This window comes from Ambystoma mexicanum, chromosome 11 (assembly GCF_040938575.1).
Source record: "Ambystoma mexicanum isolate Mex_15411 chromosome 11, UKY_AmexF1_1, whole genome shotgun sequence".
Classification (NCBI taxonomy): Eukaryota; Metazoa; Chordata; class Amphibia; order Caudata; family Ambystomatidae; genus Ambystoma; species Ambystoma mexicanum.
In genome coordinates this window covers 395,278,893-395,297,327 of record NC_090934.1, presented here as the reverse complement: position 1 = coordinate 395,297,327, position 18,435 = coordinate 395,278,893, and the positions used below count along the sequence as shown (strand labels likewise).

Genomic DNA, 18,435 nt, shown 5'->3' with positions numbered 1-18,435 from the left:
TTTTGAACTGCTTAACATTAGTGCCTGTGTGTTTTACTAGATGTGGTTTTAAATAAATAATTATATCTCTTTTACACCAAGCTCTGGTCAGTGTTTACTTGTTCAATTGTTTTCTTTTGACCTATTGTGAATACTCTGTATACTGCCTAACTCTTCTTGAGGGAAGTCTGACTGCTCAGCCACAGCTACCAAGTGAATCTGTGTGGTACAGACTGCTACCAAGTGGGTTTACTGCCAAACACCTGTAGTCTTAAATCTTTTGCAGTGGTCCCAGAGGGAACTGCACAGGTTTCTGCCTAACAGTGTCCTTTTCCAGTTTCTTCACCAGGGTTTTCCTTTTAGTCCCTTGTTCTCTGCTCTGGGACTCTGCGCCTTCTGGTTCCCCACCCTGGGGTTCTTTCTCCACTTTGGGGCTTTGCAGTGCTTTCCCGAACCTGGGGTCCATCTCTTCCTCTCACTCCACTCTGGGGCTTCTTGACCCTTTCCCCACTCTGTGGCTTCTCATGTTTCTCCCCACTCTGGGGTTTCTCAGTGCTCTTTCTGCCTTAGGGTCGCGCTTTCTCCAACCCCACAGTTTTTTTTTTTTTGGTTTTTCAGGTTGGGGATTAGTGACCAGTGTCCCTCCATGGGTGGCTCCCCCATGGGGAGAGGTGTCTATCTCCTGGGGTTCGTCACAAATGTCAGGCCGCTTTCAATTTAGAGCCCTTCTATTCTGATGGAAGTCCACTCCAACGGTGTTTTCAAAGGTACTTTCTGCTCTGGTTAGTCTTCTCCATGTAATCGGTATCATTCTCCACCATAACCTGGATGACTGGTTGATGCATGCAGGCTCGTTTGCACAGTCCCCTCTCAACACTAAGTTGCTGTGCAGTCTCCTTTAGTGGTACGGCTTGTGGCGGCACCCCTAAAAGTCTTCTTTCCTTCCTTTGCAACGTCTGGCGTTTATCAGAGTTAAATGGCAGGTTGGGAGCTTGTTCCGTGTCCCCTCGTTGAATGGAAAAACTCCAGTTGATTTCTGGAATCACTTCTCTAGCAGATCGACTCCTGCTCAGCGATGAGTCACGGCACAAGGGGACATGACCTCCTACTTAATTGTTCCTGGGGTGATAATGCTTCTTCAACCATATGGAATTTTTGGCGACTGCTTCAATGGACTTCAAGTTACAAACTCCATTAATGGAAAATGTTCTGATTTATGAGTCCCTAGATTCTCCTTCTAGCCTGGTGTTGACCAAGGACGTCAAAACATACGGGATGGTTTCTCAACATTGGGATACTCAACAGCAGCTACTTTAGCTGTTTCAGGAAATGGCAAGGTCATTCAAGTGTTCTTATTTTTCCTTAAGCGTGAAACAATCCCGATCAGCAGAGGTAACCAATATTATATGTATACCAAGTTTGGATGAGATTTGGGGTACTGGTAGACGACTCACCAGTTTTTTTTTCTATCAGCATCAGTGAATGGTGTGTTTCCTCTGATTTTTTAACATTCCCGAGGTAAAACACTCCCAAGCAGGTCTCCTCGTTTTCTTCCTTTCCTTCTTGGGCTTCTCCCTGACTCTGAGCTTCTTCGGCAGAACCTTTCTGAGGTTTCCCTCACTGACCTTTTTGATTCCATGGAGAAAGTTTGTTTTAGGCAAGGGCTGCATTTTTGTTTTGTTTACCACTGTTGTTTTCATTGCTATTACTAGAGGCAGCTCTGCTGCAATATCATTTGTCCAAGTGTACCAGTGATTTGCATAGGCCTTTTCATACTGTGTTTTCGCATTGTCTCACAACTGCATCATTAGCATTTAATGGCTTGAGGTTTTTGATAAGTTTCAGTTTTTAGAGAGCCTTTCAGCAAGCAGTTGTTTAGCATTTCTAATTATGAAATGCTTTTGATGCTAAATATAAATCTATGTTTTGGTTAGCTTTAAAAAGATTGCAAGTCTTTGTATGTTTGTTTCTCTGTTTGTTGTGGTAGGTCAAAATCAGGAGACGGACAAGGAGGCATGTTATCGGAACTTTTATTCTTTCTTCAAGGTAAAAACCAAATCTTTCGCTAAGCTTAAGACTCTAAGCCCTACTCTAAAATGAAACCAGTTAAAGGGTGCTCGTCAGTATGTCGTACATAAATTAAGTCACTGGTACAGAATCCTATTCTAACCTAGTTTCTCTTCCTACCTCTGAAAAGAAAAACACAAATACAACCAAAATATATTTTGGGCCATTGCCCGAATAAAGGGAGGGCGGCTGGTTTCTGACCCCACCTTTGTGTCTCTTTACTATAGGCCTCTTGCCTATGGACACAGTTTCAAACATGCAGTTTTGTATCTTTTCAGTCTCTTCATGGCCTGCCCACGCCACACCCTAGGGTTTCTTCCTCCACTGTGGGGCTCTGTTCTTTCTCTCTCCCCACTCTAGGGGTTCTTGGTTTCTCCCCACAACCGGGTTTGGTTCAGTCTTTCTCCTGGTTCTTTCCCCACCTTGGGGTTTGTCTCTTTTCCTCTGTTTACTCTGAGGTTTCTCTATACTTTTCCTCACTCTGGGGCTTCTCTCTTTTTCTTCTCTCACATTGGGGCTTCTTCACGGCACCTCACTCTGGGGCTTGTTTCACTCTTGTTCCCCATTCTGAAGTTTCTCAGCTCTCTCCCCACTCCAGGGCTTGTCTGTCTCTCACACTTGCTCCCCACTCTTGTTTCTTTTGGTATCTTCCCGCTCTGGGTCTCTTCTCCTTTCTCGACCCCACCCCCCACCTTTGGGCTTCTGTGTTCTCCCCACCTTGGGGGTTTCTTTGTGCTTTCCACACCTCAGGGTTTCTTTTGGCTCTCCCATCCTATGGGTCCTTTTTCCTCTTCCTTGCTTCACCGCCCACCTCCCTGAAGCCACTGTGTACCTTCTTATGCAGTGCAGTGCTCCTCGTGAGGGTTGTTTTCTCCTGCTTGCTTGGTACAGGCGTGTGGCTGCAGCTTCGGTTCTGGCTGGTCTCTCGCAGCTCCACAGGTTCCCATTGCCTTCTGCTAGCTGGGTCCTTCCGACTACTCGTTCGGTCAGAGCAGCTGCCTTCCCGCAGAGTAGACCGCATGTCGCAGCGCCACGTCTGGCATAGACATGCTCCTCCCAGCTACATCTCCAGTTGGCCTTCTGGCTCCTTTGTGTTCTGCAGGCTTGACTCTACGCTGCTTCTTCTTGGCTTTTTAAGTGACACGCATATAGGAGACTGGGCCATCCGCTTCCCTGCTGTCTCAGAGGAGAATTGAGTATAGTAGGGTTCATAAACCAAACCAGCCATTACAAGTGTGTTTAGGATTATTATACATCTCAGCTCTCACATAGCCAACAAAGGCGGGGGGTAAGTGATGGTGACTTGTGTCCCTCTCTGGGGTTTTCCTTTCCCCTCAGGGGGTGAGGTCACCTCCATATGGGTCCTGCTTTTCCTGTCCCCTACATGTTGTAAAGCATAACGGGCTCACGCCCCTAGTCCCAAAGGTGGCTGCTCTCTTTTGTAGAGAGGTGACAAACTCCTTGTGTTTGTCACAGTGCACGTGCATGCATGAAAGGGCACAGTCACTTGTTCGTCACAGCAGAGAGTATAAGGGAATGTCTGGGAATGTGATCTGCACTTTACTTTTACTGCATGACCTTCCCCAGTCCTGAGGCAGAGTAAAGAAACAGCAACAACAGTATCCAGTGACAGAAGTCACAGAGCAATAGACCACAACAAACTGCATAGCAACACTCAATAGTGAGAGGCAGAGAAATAAAGTGAGAGATGGGAAGACGGAGCAGCAACATGTTGGGCTTGTGGTTTCTGGAATCTAACCAAAGACAGCCTCTTACTGTTCCTCGATGCTCTGGACACCCCTGATCCCATGAATCTAGTCGGGTTCTACACCAAAACACTCTAGCGCAATTGATACCATTGCCCCTTTACTCCCAAAAAAGCCAAACCTGCGACTCATATCAACTCCTGGTATACCCAGGACCTTTCGGATCTTAGAACCAAAAAAAGACTTGCGCAACCTGCTGGAAAAAAAACATCCGCTGCCCTAAAACAGACATTCCCAGAACTATCCAGACAATATAAGCAAGCCATCATCAAAGCCAAAGCCAATACCTTCAATTCAAGAATAGCTAATGCCAAATCAGACGCCAGAGAACTATTTTCCATCCTTGGAGAACTGGAAGCCCTGGTCCTCCCCGGTATCCACCGTCACCAAAGACCCAGCCTGGTGCACCAGCATACAGAACACCATGCTACATAAAATGAACTTGCTCCAAAAACAAAATTTACCAAACAATCTTCACCAACGTACCCCCTCAGAGCACTATAGCCACCTCCTCACCCACCCCCAATACACCAGGAATCCCATTGTTCAGCTTCAGTAAAACCACAGAAGTGAAAACCCCACACATATTAAAAACCTTGAACCCATCAAGATGCAAAGGGCAAGTATGCCCCCCACTTCCCTTATCAAGAACTGTGAGGAAGCCCTGGCTCCATTCATCACATTTATCAACTCTTCCTTCTCCACAGGCTCAGTACCGGCCAGCCTCAGAGAAGCCTGGCTGCTTACTCTCTTAAAGACTCACTAGACCCGACGATTCCAAACTGTTACCAACTCGCCACCACAGTCCCCTTCCTCCTACAAATTCTTGACAGAGCAGCCTATGTTCAAATTCAACGGAACCTTGAAGTAAACCACATCCTTGGTGTCCGTCAGTCGGGCTTCCACCTAGGACATGGCATTGAGTCAGCACTCTTGAATCAGATTGACGCGATCAGGGACGAGGGTAAATCAACCTTAGTGCTCCTCCTAGACCTTTCTGTGGCCTTCGATTTAGTCAGCCATAGCATAGCATACTTTGCCACCACTTCACTAGCGCAGCCTCCTTCTCCCCTGAAGCGGCATCTTGGGTCGTATCATTCTTAGAAGTAATTCTTAGAGTAATGAGAGTTTTCTCTGAAAAGGCATACGCGGCACCCACACCTATTTGCTATGGAGTACCTCATGGGTCATGCATCTCACCAACACTGTGTAACATATTCACTAAGCACCTTCGACCTCTTGGATTCCCTCGCTCGGGCGACTGGATTACTGCAATGTTCTCTTTGCTAGGGACCCCTGCCCACAATATCCAAAAACTCCAGACCATCCAAAATAACGCTCTTTGAACCGCCCTAAACATTCGTAAAGCAGACCATATATCAGTTGCCAGAAGAGCAGCTCACTGGCTCCCCATCCACATGCTATCACTCACAGGTGCATCTCCAACTCAGCCTCACCTTACCTGGCACAAACAAATGTTAAGACACATTCATCCAGGCCTACTAGACACCTTAACACCCACAGACTTGTGCAACCTTAGTTTAAACGTGATAAAGCAGGAGGTATACGTTTCCCAGTCATTTCTGCCAAGCAATGGAATTCCCTCCCTCTAGCGTTGAGGTCAGAGGAATCATATTGGGTTTTCCGCAGATCCTTCAAAATGTGGCTGTTTACCTAAACCACACACAATGCCTCAGCATCCTGTCGATTCATGAACTGGTTCTTCAACAGTGCCTAGATGCCCCTGGGTTGGTGTGCGCTATACAAGTGAAATAAATAAAATAAACGTGCAAGACAGAGTAAAAAAATGGAGAGGCCATGAAAAACAGGTAGTGCCATGCAGCAACATTGGGAGTGACAGGCAGAAAAGTAATGCCGATAGAGAAAAGGATTGAATGGTAAGCCTCTAGAGCGCGTATGTCCAGAGAAGTTGTATTAGCTGTGTAGCAATGAATTTCCAACCATTCCTCCCATGAACTGAGTTTAGGCAATGCTGAGCTGCGATAGGGGTGGTCGAGCCATAGGTTTCCCACTTACTAATGGGTATTGAAATGGCCAGACCTTAAATCAATATCCTCTTTTTTTCATGCAACCTACTTCTAGTCCTTCGGTCTTTACAAAAGGATCCCTTTCAGCCTCTGGAAACTGGTTGTCTTAGGACTCCTTCTGTAAATGCTCTCCTCTTATTTGCCTTTACTTTTACCCACAGGTTTGGGCGATGGCAGTCCTGGCTCTTCAAGGAACCATGCTTATGATGTCTCACACAGTATTTGATTTTCTAGTGCCCCCCTTCCATCTATGCAAGGGTCTTTTGGATGAGAACAGTAACCAGGACATTACCCTCCCTTATCTGTGTTGTGAGACCTCCGGTTTTGTTTTGGTCTTGCTTTCACTTGGCTTTGGTAGAGTAGTGTGACGAATTTACCTGCCTGTCCATTGAGGTGACCAAGGGGGGCGGGTACAACCAGTTATGCTGTGGTGCTTGGCCCAGGGAATTATATTAGGAGGATCCCTTGGCCAACTCCACCGACTCAGGAAAGGCTAGTCTCTTTACACACACACTGAGACCCCTGAAGCTTTAAGGAACTCTCTGCAAGATGCATGCAGGTGTTATCACGCTATAAGTCTGCAAATCTGCTTATGCAGAGGGAGAAGTCCCACTGTGCCAATAGTCTTGGAGACACTTTGAGAGGAAGTGAAAAGTGCAGTGCCTACTCCATGGGTTGTTGGGAGGAGCAGGCTGTGCATAATTCAGCTGGGCCGTGGCTGTGCACACTGATTATGACATTTTCAGAATGGTGGACATACTTGTTCCATGTACTCCTTTCGCCCCACTACTCTGCTTCTATTACAGCTGAAGAGTGTAAGCTGTTAGTAATAAGCCAGTCACAATCCCACACTGATTATAGGGCACACACACAGTGCGTTAGTAGAAATGTGACCCATTAAGAGGAGCACAGGACCTATAAAAGCACTCTTCCATTCAGTTAGGTTGTTGGAGTCAAGAAGGAGTACGTTCGGGGAAGGCCACAGGAGAGAGCAGACAAGAGCGAGAGGAGGTGGCCAGGAGTTGGTGGAAGTAGGAGAGGAGGAATACCAGCAATTTGGGAGAGGAGGAGGAGGAGGAGGAGGATGAGGAGGAGGATGAGGAGGAGAGTGAGAACAAAGAAGAAAAGGAGACTGCCACCTGAGCCGAAGTGGAGCGTGAGAGGAGGAGAAGGTTTGAGAGTGGAGGAGAGCAACGACAAAGGAAATTAGCAGGATAAAAAAACAAAGAGTGGATGAAAATCAGCGAGTGAAAGGAAGGGCATGTGGGGCATTGAGAAGACTAAGGTGGTAGTGTAGAAGATGGCGGTTGCGAAGTGCAAAAAGGCCAGCCTGGTTCAAGTGGAGGAACAAGTATGTGGCAAACTGTTGAGGAGCTGCTAATGCACCAGAAGAGTGAGGCGGAGAGGAAGAGGGCACAAGTAAGTCCCCTAGGTACAAACATATGGCAAAACCTCAAGGAGGAGAGTGGCTGATTGGGCTGGTGGGCAGTAGAGCTATGACCCTAAGACTGGGAGGCAGTGAGAGGCCTAGTACACAGCGTAATGGGAACCATGAAGTGGCATCCTGTCTACTCATGGCTCTGGGCCTTTGTAAAGGACCAGCTCAGTTCCAATGTCTGGTGCGGACACAGCCAAGAAGTAACACTCCAGATCATTATCAGACCATTATCAGTGTCCCAACCGTCTATGCTACCTGAAGTTGCACTTTGGATTGGCCATGTTGCGAGATCAGGGTCTGTGTCCCTATTGACACAATTCCTGCTTTATTGATGGGCCACTGCAATACAATTAATTAGGATCTATCTGTTTCTGATGATATATACAACTTGCTCATGAGTCTCTCTTCCTTACCTCCAGTTCTTTGATATTGCTCGAGAGGTATTTTACTAGTGTTCAGAAAGAACATTATTTTAAACATCCACCATGATTAAGTTTCCGGGGCATCCTTTTCAGCTAAATAATCTTGCACAGTTTGGATCGTCTTCCTGACTACCCTGGTCACTGCATCAGTTCCTACACATGTCTGCTTAAGCACAATAAGATCCCCTGTTTTTCAGGATAGGATTATTCAATAACGTTGTTCGCCCCTTGTTAGAAGTTCAACATCTGTGGGCTATGCCTGTCTTCTCTTGCGGTATGTTTAGGCTCTATGTATGTTCCTGCAGTGTGACTGCTCTGCACATGTGTGTGGCTAAGAGTGCTCTAGAGAGCAGCTGGCAAGTTTATTAACCGAGGTCCTGTCAGTCGCCTAAAGTTCGTGAAAATATCTTCCTTGTTGGATCCAAGAGCAGTGCTGGTCAATGGCCTTGTCTACTTCATGGTTGTGCTCTCTGTGAGTTTGTGAGGCTCCATTGTGATGAGGAATATTGTGAACAGTCATTGCAAATGGCCTCACACATTTGACCTCAGCATGGTGCACTTGGTGCAGAGCCCAGGGTGAGAGGGTACTTGGGTACTGGCATCCAGAGGTGGCCTATATAAGCAGGTTGGTGATATTGCTCTGTATAGCGCACAGGCAGCTCCTTGCTTCATTGTGTGCGGTTTCTTCATGGTGTGCTGGTGAGGGGTCCCCTGCTAGCTAGATATACCCATTGCCTCTGGCTGCTCTAACCTTTCACGGTTTTATACGAATATGCTAAGGCCCTGCCTCTACAAATTGGTGGGCAAATCCTAAGAGACCTATATGGTTTCAAATCTAAACCCTTTCTGGGTTCAAGTAGACTGTAGGTTCAAAAATCGATGATCCTTTTCTATAATCCATGGCTCGTCACATCACAAGAAAAGAATTTGTAAAGTTTTTTTCTTTAAATAAGGTTGTTGTGCTTTGTTTTTTTGTATTATCTTTATTATTGTTTTGAGTGCTTTCGACACATTTACTTGTTTTTATTTTAATGCCCGACTGTCTTTTTATGAAATAATACTCTGACTCTGAACATTGTAAAACATTAAATAATGGTCACATCATAAAATATAATTTTACAGTTGGAATACATCTTTGGTTGTCATATATGTATACACATAAAATGTTGTATAAAGAAAAACCTTTTAGCTATGCTGCCGTTTCGGGTGGAGAATGCCAATGCTCATAAACTGCAGCAGGATAGAACAGTGCACTGGGGTGGTACAAGGCAAAGACACAGACTTCCAGGTGAATGTGCCAAAACTCAAAGCGGAATTCAATAGTCTCCAAAACGTATGATGGCCTGGAGGGCCAATCGAGGAGAAACGGCATGCACATCATGGTGGATGATCCCTGATCAGGTACAAATTGGTAGCTCGGAAGTCTTCACTGAACAACTCCTACTGCACTTGATCGACAAACCTCTGGCCTTTTCACTTTTCCTTGTTCAAAGGGCACATAGATTGCTGGGTCAGTGCCTGGCTCTGGACCATCCTGCACGCTCTATCACTTCCAGAGTATTCAACTATTGATGCAGAGATGCAATCCCGTGTGCTACAGGAACAAAGGTGAATGACAACATGAACCCTGTGGTCTCCATCTTCCTGGACCTCAACTGGTAGTGCAAGATGCCAGGAAGAAATGAAACCTCTGTCTGTCAAGGGCCTTCAATGCTCCATGATGCACCCTGCAAAGTTAAAGGTACCATGTGATTGAATGGCCCATTTGTTCACTGACATAATAGAGGCATTGGACTTTGCACGATGCAGACCATGACCCAGTAGAATGGGCAGTGGCAGAAACACCCAGGAGCAGGACTCCTCACCATGACAACTGACTCAAACATTATCAGCGGTTTCATACTTCTCATTACTAGTTTGAGCATGGTGCTGCTTGCTGCCCTGGCAGGTCCAAAGTTTTAAGTGGGGACGTGTTTCTAGCAGTAACTTGCTTTGCTTTGATGTCAACATGCTAATGGGTGCCATATGTGCATGCTCCACCGCTGTGGAGCTATGGTTAACTGCGGAAAGGGATATGTTTCTGGGCAAGTAGAAAAGCCTAGTGTGGGAGCTGGTTGGTTGGCAGGGAATCGGATACATTCAGAGAAAAAGATGTGTGTGGCTACTCTACAGGTATGTGACTGCCCTTTTATGGTCAAAATGTGACTTTTCTCAGGATATGTGCAAATGGTATACTAATATGTGTCTGCTTCCTGGGTGCATAGAAGTGCTCGCGTCACAAGTGGCTTCCCTTGTGGTTATTTGGGTGCTCTCATGTCATGCCACTGCGCTCTGTGTACATGTTAGTGCTTGCACACTGCATCACTGCTTGCTGGATGATTGGTGGTGCATGTGACTGTTTTCTGGGTTTGTGTAATTGTTTTCAGTCATTACCCTCAAGATTCATATAGGTGGGTCTGTGGTTTGTGATGGCTCCTGGATGTGATTTTGTAATCTCACACTGTTACTCCTCCGGGGCACATAACAGTGCTCTTAAACAACATTTCATTACTGCTCTCTGGCATGGTTTTATTGGCTTTGGCCGTATATGTGGCTGCCCTCTGGATGTAACTGCGGGAAGGGGGGTGTGGGGGTGTACAGACACGTACACAGGGGCCCTCACAGTATTCGACTGTTCTCGAGATTCTCATCAGTGTGCGTGTCATTTGCACGAATAACTCCTGAATTTCTTCTGCCCGCATTTCACAGGTAAGGAGCGCTCTACACTTTGGGATCAAGTGCAGTTTTGGGAAGATGCTTTCCTGGACGCTGTGATGTTGGAGCGTGAAGGGATGGGCATGGACCAAGGACCCCAAGAGATGATTGACAGGTGAGTTGTGCACGTTTCTGGGGAGAGCTGAACGGATACCCACATTGCACAACATCCAGTAAAAATAAGTACTGATGTTTCCGATGCACAGCACCTCATTTTCACTGATATTTCCAAGGCAAGACAGCTATGCTGCATTGACACTTCTATTGAATGATGTCTCACACTTTAATTACATAACTTCTTTGGTGGTACCTGAATTGACTCAGATGGTGCCTGCATTGATTTACACTTGATTAGACATCTGTAAGCTACACTGACATCTTATACAATGTTGTCTGACGTGCACTGCCACCCCCATGGTATGATGTCTGAACTACTTTGACACTTCCATGGGAAAGATACCGTTTGTTAAAGAGGTTTTTCACAACTCTTTGGTTAGGGGTTCAGAAGACAACACCGGTCATTTATAAAACCAAGTGTCCAACAAGCTTGTCCAAAATACAATAAATGGTTAGTCTCACAGAACAGTGTGGCTTTACTGTTAAAAGGGATGGGGTGGTATTAAGGTACAATTAGGCCCATACACATACAATAAAATACAGTACGCCACACATGCTGGAAGAAGCAAATATACATATTAAGAAACAAAAGGCTGCAAGCAGCCAGAGAACGGCGGGACTCCTCCGTTGTTTTCACAATAAACACAGACTCCAGGGTTCTCTGTACAAAGTCCTTTATTGAAGCTTTGGTGGACCACTGACAGAGTGAAGGGGGGGGGGACAGAGAAACAATGGCCAAGATGGAGGCTGGTAAGGGGGACAGGCTAGAGGTCCTTATGAAGACTTCCAGGGGAAGTCCCATTCCACCAGTGGATAGCTCTGACAGAGATTGGCCCAGCAGCAACTGACACAGGTAACCAATGGGAGCAGAGGGCAGCATTGAGGAAGAAAGCGGAGGGCTATAAAAAGCCAGCGGTCAGTTGACAGTGAGAGCAGTTTGAGTGCGGTCGGTGGAGTTGGAGGGAGACCAACAGACCAGAGAGGAGGATGTAGAAGGACTTGAAAGATACAAGTATTTGGAGAGAGCGAAGTTCAGATGTTGGGTTTGAGGGAGTGGTACCAATTTGGCTGTGTATGAGGGAGGGAGAGTAATTTAAGGTAATTTTGGAGGGGGAACAGAAAAAAGGAGAGAGAAAAAAGTGAGGCAGGAGGGTAGACTACAGTAAAAGCAGAGGCATTGTTGGGCGGAGTGAGTTTTGGAGGGAAGCAGATAAGATTATCAGGGAACCTGAGGCTGGGGACAGGAGAAAGGGTAGAATGTGGTAAGACAAGGAGTGTGAAGAGGGTGTCAGAGGAGGGTGGAGAAAATAGGAGACCGGCGAAAAGGTTGGGAGGGTATCGTAGGACGGCGTAAGTGACACGTCATAATGCATAATCCATTTGAGCCAAGTCACACAGGCCACAACGCCATCTAGTGACCACCACTGCAAGTTCACCTACTGTTCAGAGCCACATCTGCAAGGCATTGCAGGTATGCAAAATAGCAAAAATGCAAGTCTTTTGCTCCAAATAAATTGCCTTGGTCTTACAGAGCAGTGCCACTTTATACATAGCTTTATCAACACAAGACCGTTGTTTCTCAAGACTGCGGACAACTACATAATCACCCTTATTGGGGATCATCTGTGCAGTATAGTCTTGATAGCAGTGTGGTTTGAGCATGTTTAGCAAACACCTGTACATTTATGGTGGGTTTTAAAAGTCTTGAGAAAAGAATTTCCACTGAAATGTGAAAGTAGGTAATCCACTGGAGACAAGTCTCACGAGCCATCCAGTAACTTTTGTTGGAAGTTCACCTCCAGTTCAGAGCCACATCAGCAATGCCTTTGTGACATGAAAGTACAACTATATTATGAACTATTATCCACTTTCCCCCTGAAGCACTCCCTTGTACACCCTCTTCTTAAAAAACCCTTTACCGACCCTTCCTGCCCGGCTAACTTACGCACAATCTCCACTCCTTTCCTGGGCAAACTCCTGGAAAAGCTGGCCATCTCCCAGCTCAATCTTCACACTGATTCTGTTGGTTTGTCCATGATCATCCGGCTGGCTTCAGAGCTGCCAGAAGCACGGAAACTGCTCTTCTGAACATCCGTGAAGACCTGCTCTCCAACCTTGATTCCAACACCCCCTCTGTCCTCATCTTACTTGATCTCTCTTCTGCCTTTGACACGGTCAACCATGCCATCCTGCTGAACCGTACATACCTGGGTATCAACGGTCAGGCCCTGGCGTGGCTGACTTCTTTCCTCTCTGATCGACCCTCCCAGGTTCAACCTAGGTAGAGATAGAGATAGAGATAGAAGAGAGGAAGGACCCGTGGTGTTCCCCAGGGGTCTAACCTCTCTCCCTGGCTGTTCAACCAATACCTGGCACTTCTTGCCCACTGCATTGCTGCGCTCTGACCCAACTTCCAGTGCTAAGCGGATGACACTCAGCTCATTTTCCTCCTCTGTCATCTCCGACTGTCTGTCCGCCATCCAGGAGTGGTGTGCCGCCAATGTTCTCTGACTTAATGCCAGTAAGACTGAGATTCTCCTCATCGGCACACCTTCTCCCTCCATTCCTGTCACTCTCTTGGCCCACTTCCTGCTCCCACCTGTGAGGCTAAAAACCTCATGGTCATCTTTGACTCCACACTCTCCTTCTCTCCTCACATGTCTGACGTTTCTAAGAAGTCACACTACCAACTGCACCTCCTCAGAGGTATTCGTCCTTTCCTCTCCTTCCCCCAGAAGCTCACTGTCTCGAGAGCTCTGGTTCTCTCTAGGCTGGACTACTGCAACAGACTTTCTAAATCTGTCTGCTTCTACTCTCCGCCCCCTGTGCAACTCATCCAGAACAGGACTGCGAGACTTGTCCTTGGCCTCAAGCCCAGGGATCGTATCTCTCCAGGTCTGAAATCTCTGCACTGGCTCCCGTGGCTGCGAGGATTAAGTGCAAAACCCTCTGCATTGTCCACAAGGCCTTCTGGGGCCTCAATACCTTCAACTCTCTCTTCCTAAATATCTTCGCTGTCAAGCTCTTCACTCATCTGCCTCCAACTCCCTCAGGGTCAGTCGCTTCTCCAAGCAACAAGTTGGTGGTAGATCTCTCTCTTCGTCTGGGGCCTCCCTCTGGAACAGCCTCCCTGAAACTTGAGGAGAATCATCTCCAGTTCCGGAAGCACCTCAAAACATTTCTCTTTGCTTCTGCTTTTTCTCCTCCTCTCCCCTGCTGAATTTCCTGTCTGAAACCGAAACTGCACTCGTTACCAGGCCACTCTCTGATCTCAGGCCCAGGTCCCCTCCCCCGCCAGTCACACACCTGCACTACCTTCCTGGCAACCCCTGCACTTGGGAACTGTTTTCTGTATCCCTGCAGTCCCACCACCAGCACTTGACACCTGATGTCTGCACTTACCCTTGCACTCGCCAACAGCTGGCCGTACTTTCATTTATTGTTATTTATTCTATTATCCCATGTACTGCACTGTCCCCTCCCCCGCACTTTCCCCCTTCCCCTTTTCCATGCACTTCCGCTATCTGAATGACACCTGGCCTGGTAGGATCGTTGTCTTTGTCTTCCCTCTGTTCCCCCTCCCTTGCTTCGTCACACCTTGAAACACTTGTGTATAGGCGCACTATAAATGCCATAGCATATCATACCCATATTCCCGCATCCTACTGTAATATTTAGAAGTATTGCATTAGGTTCAACACAAGTCATTGAGTAGTATAGAAAAAACATACAAGTTTAAGAAAACCCAAATCATTCCAAACATATTCAAAAAGAAAAACCAGGTTTCATAGGAGGGAGGAATTATGAGTAGAAAAGCCTAGGTGAACTAAGATTATCACAACAGACATGTACAAATAAAGGAAGTATTGTACCCGCATGTTTTGTTGAGCCCAGTACACCACAGAAACTCAGTAGATACAAATAGATACTTTTGGGACTACTTGGCTATACTAGAGAATGAAATACTGTGATCTAACAAGTAAAAATACTCATCATCAAATTAAGGTACACTTCAAGAGAGCCCAGTTTGTTCCTGAAACTCGAAGACCCCTTTGCGGACAAAGGAAAACATGGCAGTGGATGGGTAAAGTAAATTTAGTGTCACTTTTTACAAGTTGCTAAGTCACAGAAAGTTTGACAATGGAGTGTAACTGGATAGACCCAATAGTTCTCCTGTGGTTATGTTGAAGAGGCAACTAAGTTGTACTTTCTGGTCATCGATGGAGAGGCGACAACCACTCCCCTGAGGAGTCCTGTGGGAGAAGTACACCCCGGTTTCGGAACCAGAGCCGGGAGAAGCATGGTTGAAAGGTGGGTTCCCCAATCACCTTGGTAATACAGTTGCAGGCCAGTTGTGCACAGAAGACAGTCCACACATGAAGCCAGGTGACCCTGGAGAACAGGGCCATAGATGGATTGCAGTGGAAGCACCTAAGCACTGTTCTGCAAGGAGTAGGCTGTGGCAGAATTGACCCATGGGGTGCAGGAGCATAGTTAAGTATTGGTGTTGACATTAGATTTATTTAGATGGCGGTAGGAGTCACTGGTCACAAGGATCAAAGTCCCAAAGGACAGGAGCCAGGATGACGAAATCCCAAAGAGGATACCTATGCAGATGACACATGGCGAGGAAGTCACTACAGCAGCAATGGAACTGATCCAGGCAACTCAGTGGAGAACAAAGGATCAGTCAGGCACAACAAATAGGCTCATGATGGAGAGCAGCAGCAGGAGGCGAACCAGTGCATCCCACAATGGAGGACGTTCAGGAGAGATAACAGAAAGTCACTCAGGACTCCAGCAAGGCCTATCAGGCTCTCACCCAAGATCCAGCAATGACAGCAAGGCTTCTGAGAGCATGATGACTACAGGCATGGGGATTCCAATAATGAAGGCAAGAGCCTCCAGCGCTGAAGGCAAGAGTGAAGCAGCAGAAGATGAAAAAGAGAAATTCTTATGGGAGATAGATGAGCACCCAGGAGTCCTCCATCTCGCCAGAAGATCTTTCAGGTAATTCTAAACTAATCTGAAAATAATAGAGGCTGTCCTCTAGTTATGCACACTAACAAAAAGGCAGGGGCATCCCTGCGCCTTGATCCTAAGGTATGAAGCATTTAAGTTTTGCTGGCCAGCAAAACTTCCAAACCCTCAGGAACACCCACACAGATGTGGATTGGGGAAGTCCGCAGTAGCCCAACTCAGTATAAACAAAAACGGCATCCACACAGAGTGGCCATTGTGGGCTTTGAAAGAGGCTACTAATGCAGCACACATACTGCCTGTCGTACCTGGCCCCCAAAAAGGCCTCTGAACAAAATAAGTTGTAGGTCTTTAAAAATGCAGTCATACCCAAATGGCAACCATAAATGCAGTAAAAGGCAAAGTTGTGTGACTGCCTTCTCCTCAACATACCTTTTTGTCCCATAGTTGTAGAAATCATGCGGCGACAAAATAGGTTGGGGAGGGCTTAAAAAGCACCACTACCCTGGTAGAAATATGGGCTGCTAATGGCAGTATACCAAAATTGAGTTCCAGTGACGTAAGGGTCCTCTGACCCCAAAAGGAAAGAAGTAAAAAAAAACCATGATAGCCAGCAAACAGTTTAGGCAACACTATCATAAAAAAGAACCCCAAAAATTGCAATGAGCCTCAAAATCTTATTTGCATTGACACCTCCATGGGGTTGACTTTTAGGAGCTGTGCTACCTTTCATGGCATGGTGTGTGCATACCTGTGCTCTGTATTTCTCCAGCATGGCGTCTGGCATGGATTCACATGCTCATGAATATTCCCCGTCGTCAGGCTGGGAATCCTCGGTAAAGACAAAAATCAGTTTCAGTTTCGTTTCTGAACTGTCTTTCTTCTAATAACTAATCACTGGTCTCCGGGTCATATTGCCCCCCAGCCAATGACTGCCCTCTACCCAAGCCCCTCCTCTGGCAGCCATCTTCAGATTATTACCGCACGTTCAAGTGTTGGGAGTACTCGTGCTTATCTCTTGAGCTTTTACTGCGTATTGCGTTTTTTCTAAGCGTTTACTCTTATTTTTTCGGTCAATTCAAGCCTCATGCTCCACCGATTCTTCTTCCGATCAACGCGGACCAGTTTCGGAATTTTTCTACACCCCTCAAGGGTGGACTTTCGTCAAATTACACTTCTTGGAGGATTCCGGAAGACCTTTGAGGCCTACCCCGAATCGGACATGGCCCAGGACAAGGGAGATTCAATGCCTACTGGATCCAAACTGTTCAGGAACTGCCCAGGATGTGGATTACACAATGTCTCAAAGGAAGATGAGCACCTTCCGGTGCCTCTACTGCTTGCACAACGACAAATCGCACGTGGAGAAGGACTGTGCATTCTGTATGAACATGTCATTCCGGACAATGAAGGATCGTCGTACTCGACTCACCAACTGGCTGGAGGGGAAGAGCCCAGCAGCAGGTGAGAAGAAGAAGAAATCCGAGCGGTCTTCTAAGACCTTTGAGGGCGTTCCAGCGACGGGGGCCCAATAAAAGGCTAAGCACCGCCAGTCCGCGGGCACCAGGAGCGCCATTGGTTCGGGCTCCTCGGCTCCCAGGCAGGGCGCGATGTCAACGACGCCATCATCCACGAACCAACGCTCTGGCTCAGTGAAAAGGAAGTCGGAGAACCCGGGTAAGCTTCGGGAGTAGCCCCGGTCGATCCCAACGGAGAAAGCCGAGGTGGGGGCGAGGCAGTGACCCCCCCCTAAGGTGAAGGCCTCAGACACGCCCAAGGTCGTGAAGGCCCTGATTCACCCGGCAAAGGCCTCGATTGAAGGAGTCGTGGCGGCCCTGGCGAAGCCTGCGGAGGCTACCCCAGTGGAGACAACCTCCGGGCCTAGACTTTCTGTGCCATCCAGGAGGGAAACATCTTTCCAGCCTATCGAGAAGACCCCCACGAAACCCCGGGATGAGAAAGAGGGGGTGGGCACGGTAGCCCTAACTGACACGGATACCACCTCCGAGGATGAGCTGGCTGGTGTCAAAAATATCCTGGACAAGAAGTTCGAGGAGGCCAGAGCCTACAGGAGGGATCCTGACGAGGCGGATGTAGAGAGCATCGGTGGGGCCGACGAGGAACAGCGGACCATCGAGGAAGCGGAGGAACCCGTGCCACAGCCTTCGCTCCCACAACCGATGCCACAAGATAATTCAAGAGCAGCCTTGATGGCTTTGCAGACCTTGTGTACGGAGATAAGGACAAGGTTGCCCTTACCACCAGCGGACAATCCAGCGGCCCCTGGACCGTCGGGGAGCCCACCGAACAAGCGGAGGCGAGTCCATCCTCCACCCCCCTTCCAGCCTTCACACCCGTCCCCTCCTCCGAAGGACAAGACGGGGGACAGAGACGGCGATGACGACGGGGACGGATGACGACGGTGGTGACGACGGGACGGATCTCCCATCACCCCCTGCCCATGCCTCCCCTCCCGACGAAATTGGTTCCTTTCACGCCATGATCGCCAGGGCATCGGAGCTTTTCCAGCTGTGCCCGAAGAGCAGAAGAAGGAAGGGTTCCTCTACCAACGACGGGAGGCCAAGAGGAAGACCGCCTTCTCGGTCCCCCTACTGGACGACATCTGGGACGAAGGACTGTCCCTTCCGAAGAACCCGTCCACGGCCCCTGCGAAGAGGGACCGGTACGAGAAGTAGTACCGGGTCCCGGACTCCGCTCCGATGTGCCACAGGGCACAGCCGTCCCCAGATTTGGTGGTCTCTGCGGCGGCCAAGAAGAAATCGGCAGGGGCGACGGCATCAACTTCCACTTCCGCACTGGACGCCGAGGGGAAGAAGCTGGATGCCATGGGACAACAGGTCATC

At 47.8% G+C, this 18,435-nt stretch overlaps 1 protein-coding gene across 42 annotated transcripts in view; it reads left to right on the top strand.

Moving 5' to 3' along the window:
* The window catches only part of MADD (MAP kinase activating death domain), a 2,081,072-nt gene that overhangs the window by 1,314,154 nt on the left and 748,483 nt on the right, over window positions 1-18,435 (top strand). For all 42 annotated transcript variants that reach the window (XM_069623145.1, XM_069623139.1, XM_069623144.1 and 39 more), the window contains one exon: window positions 10,469-10,589. In XM_069623145.1, the coding sequence (XP_069479246.1) occupies window positions 10,469-10,589 (121 nt within the window). The remainder of the gene's footprint in view (window positions 1-10,468; window positions 10,590-18,435) is intronic.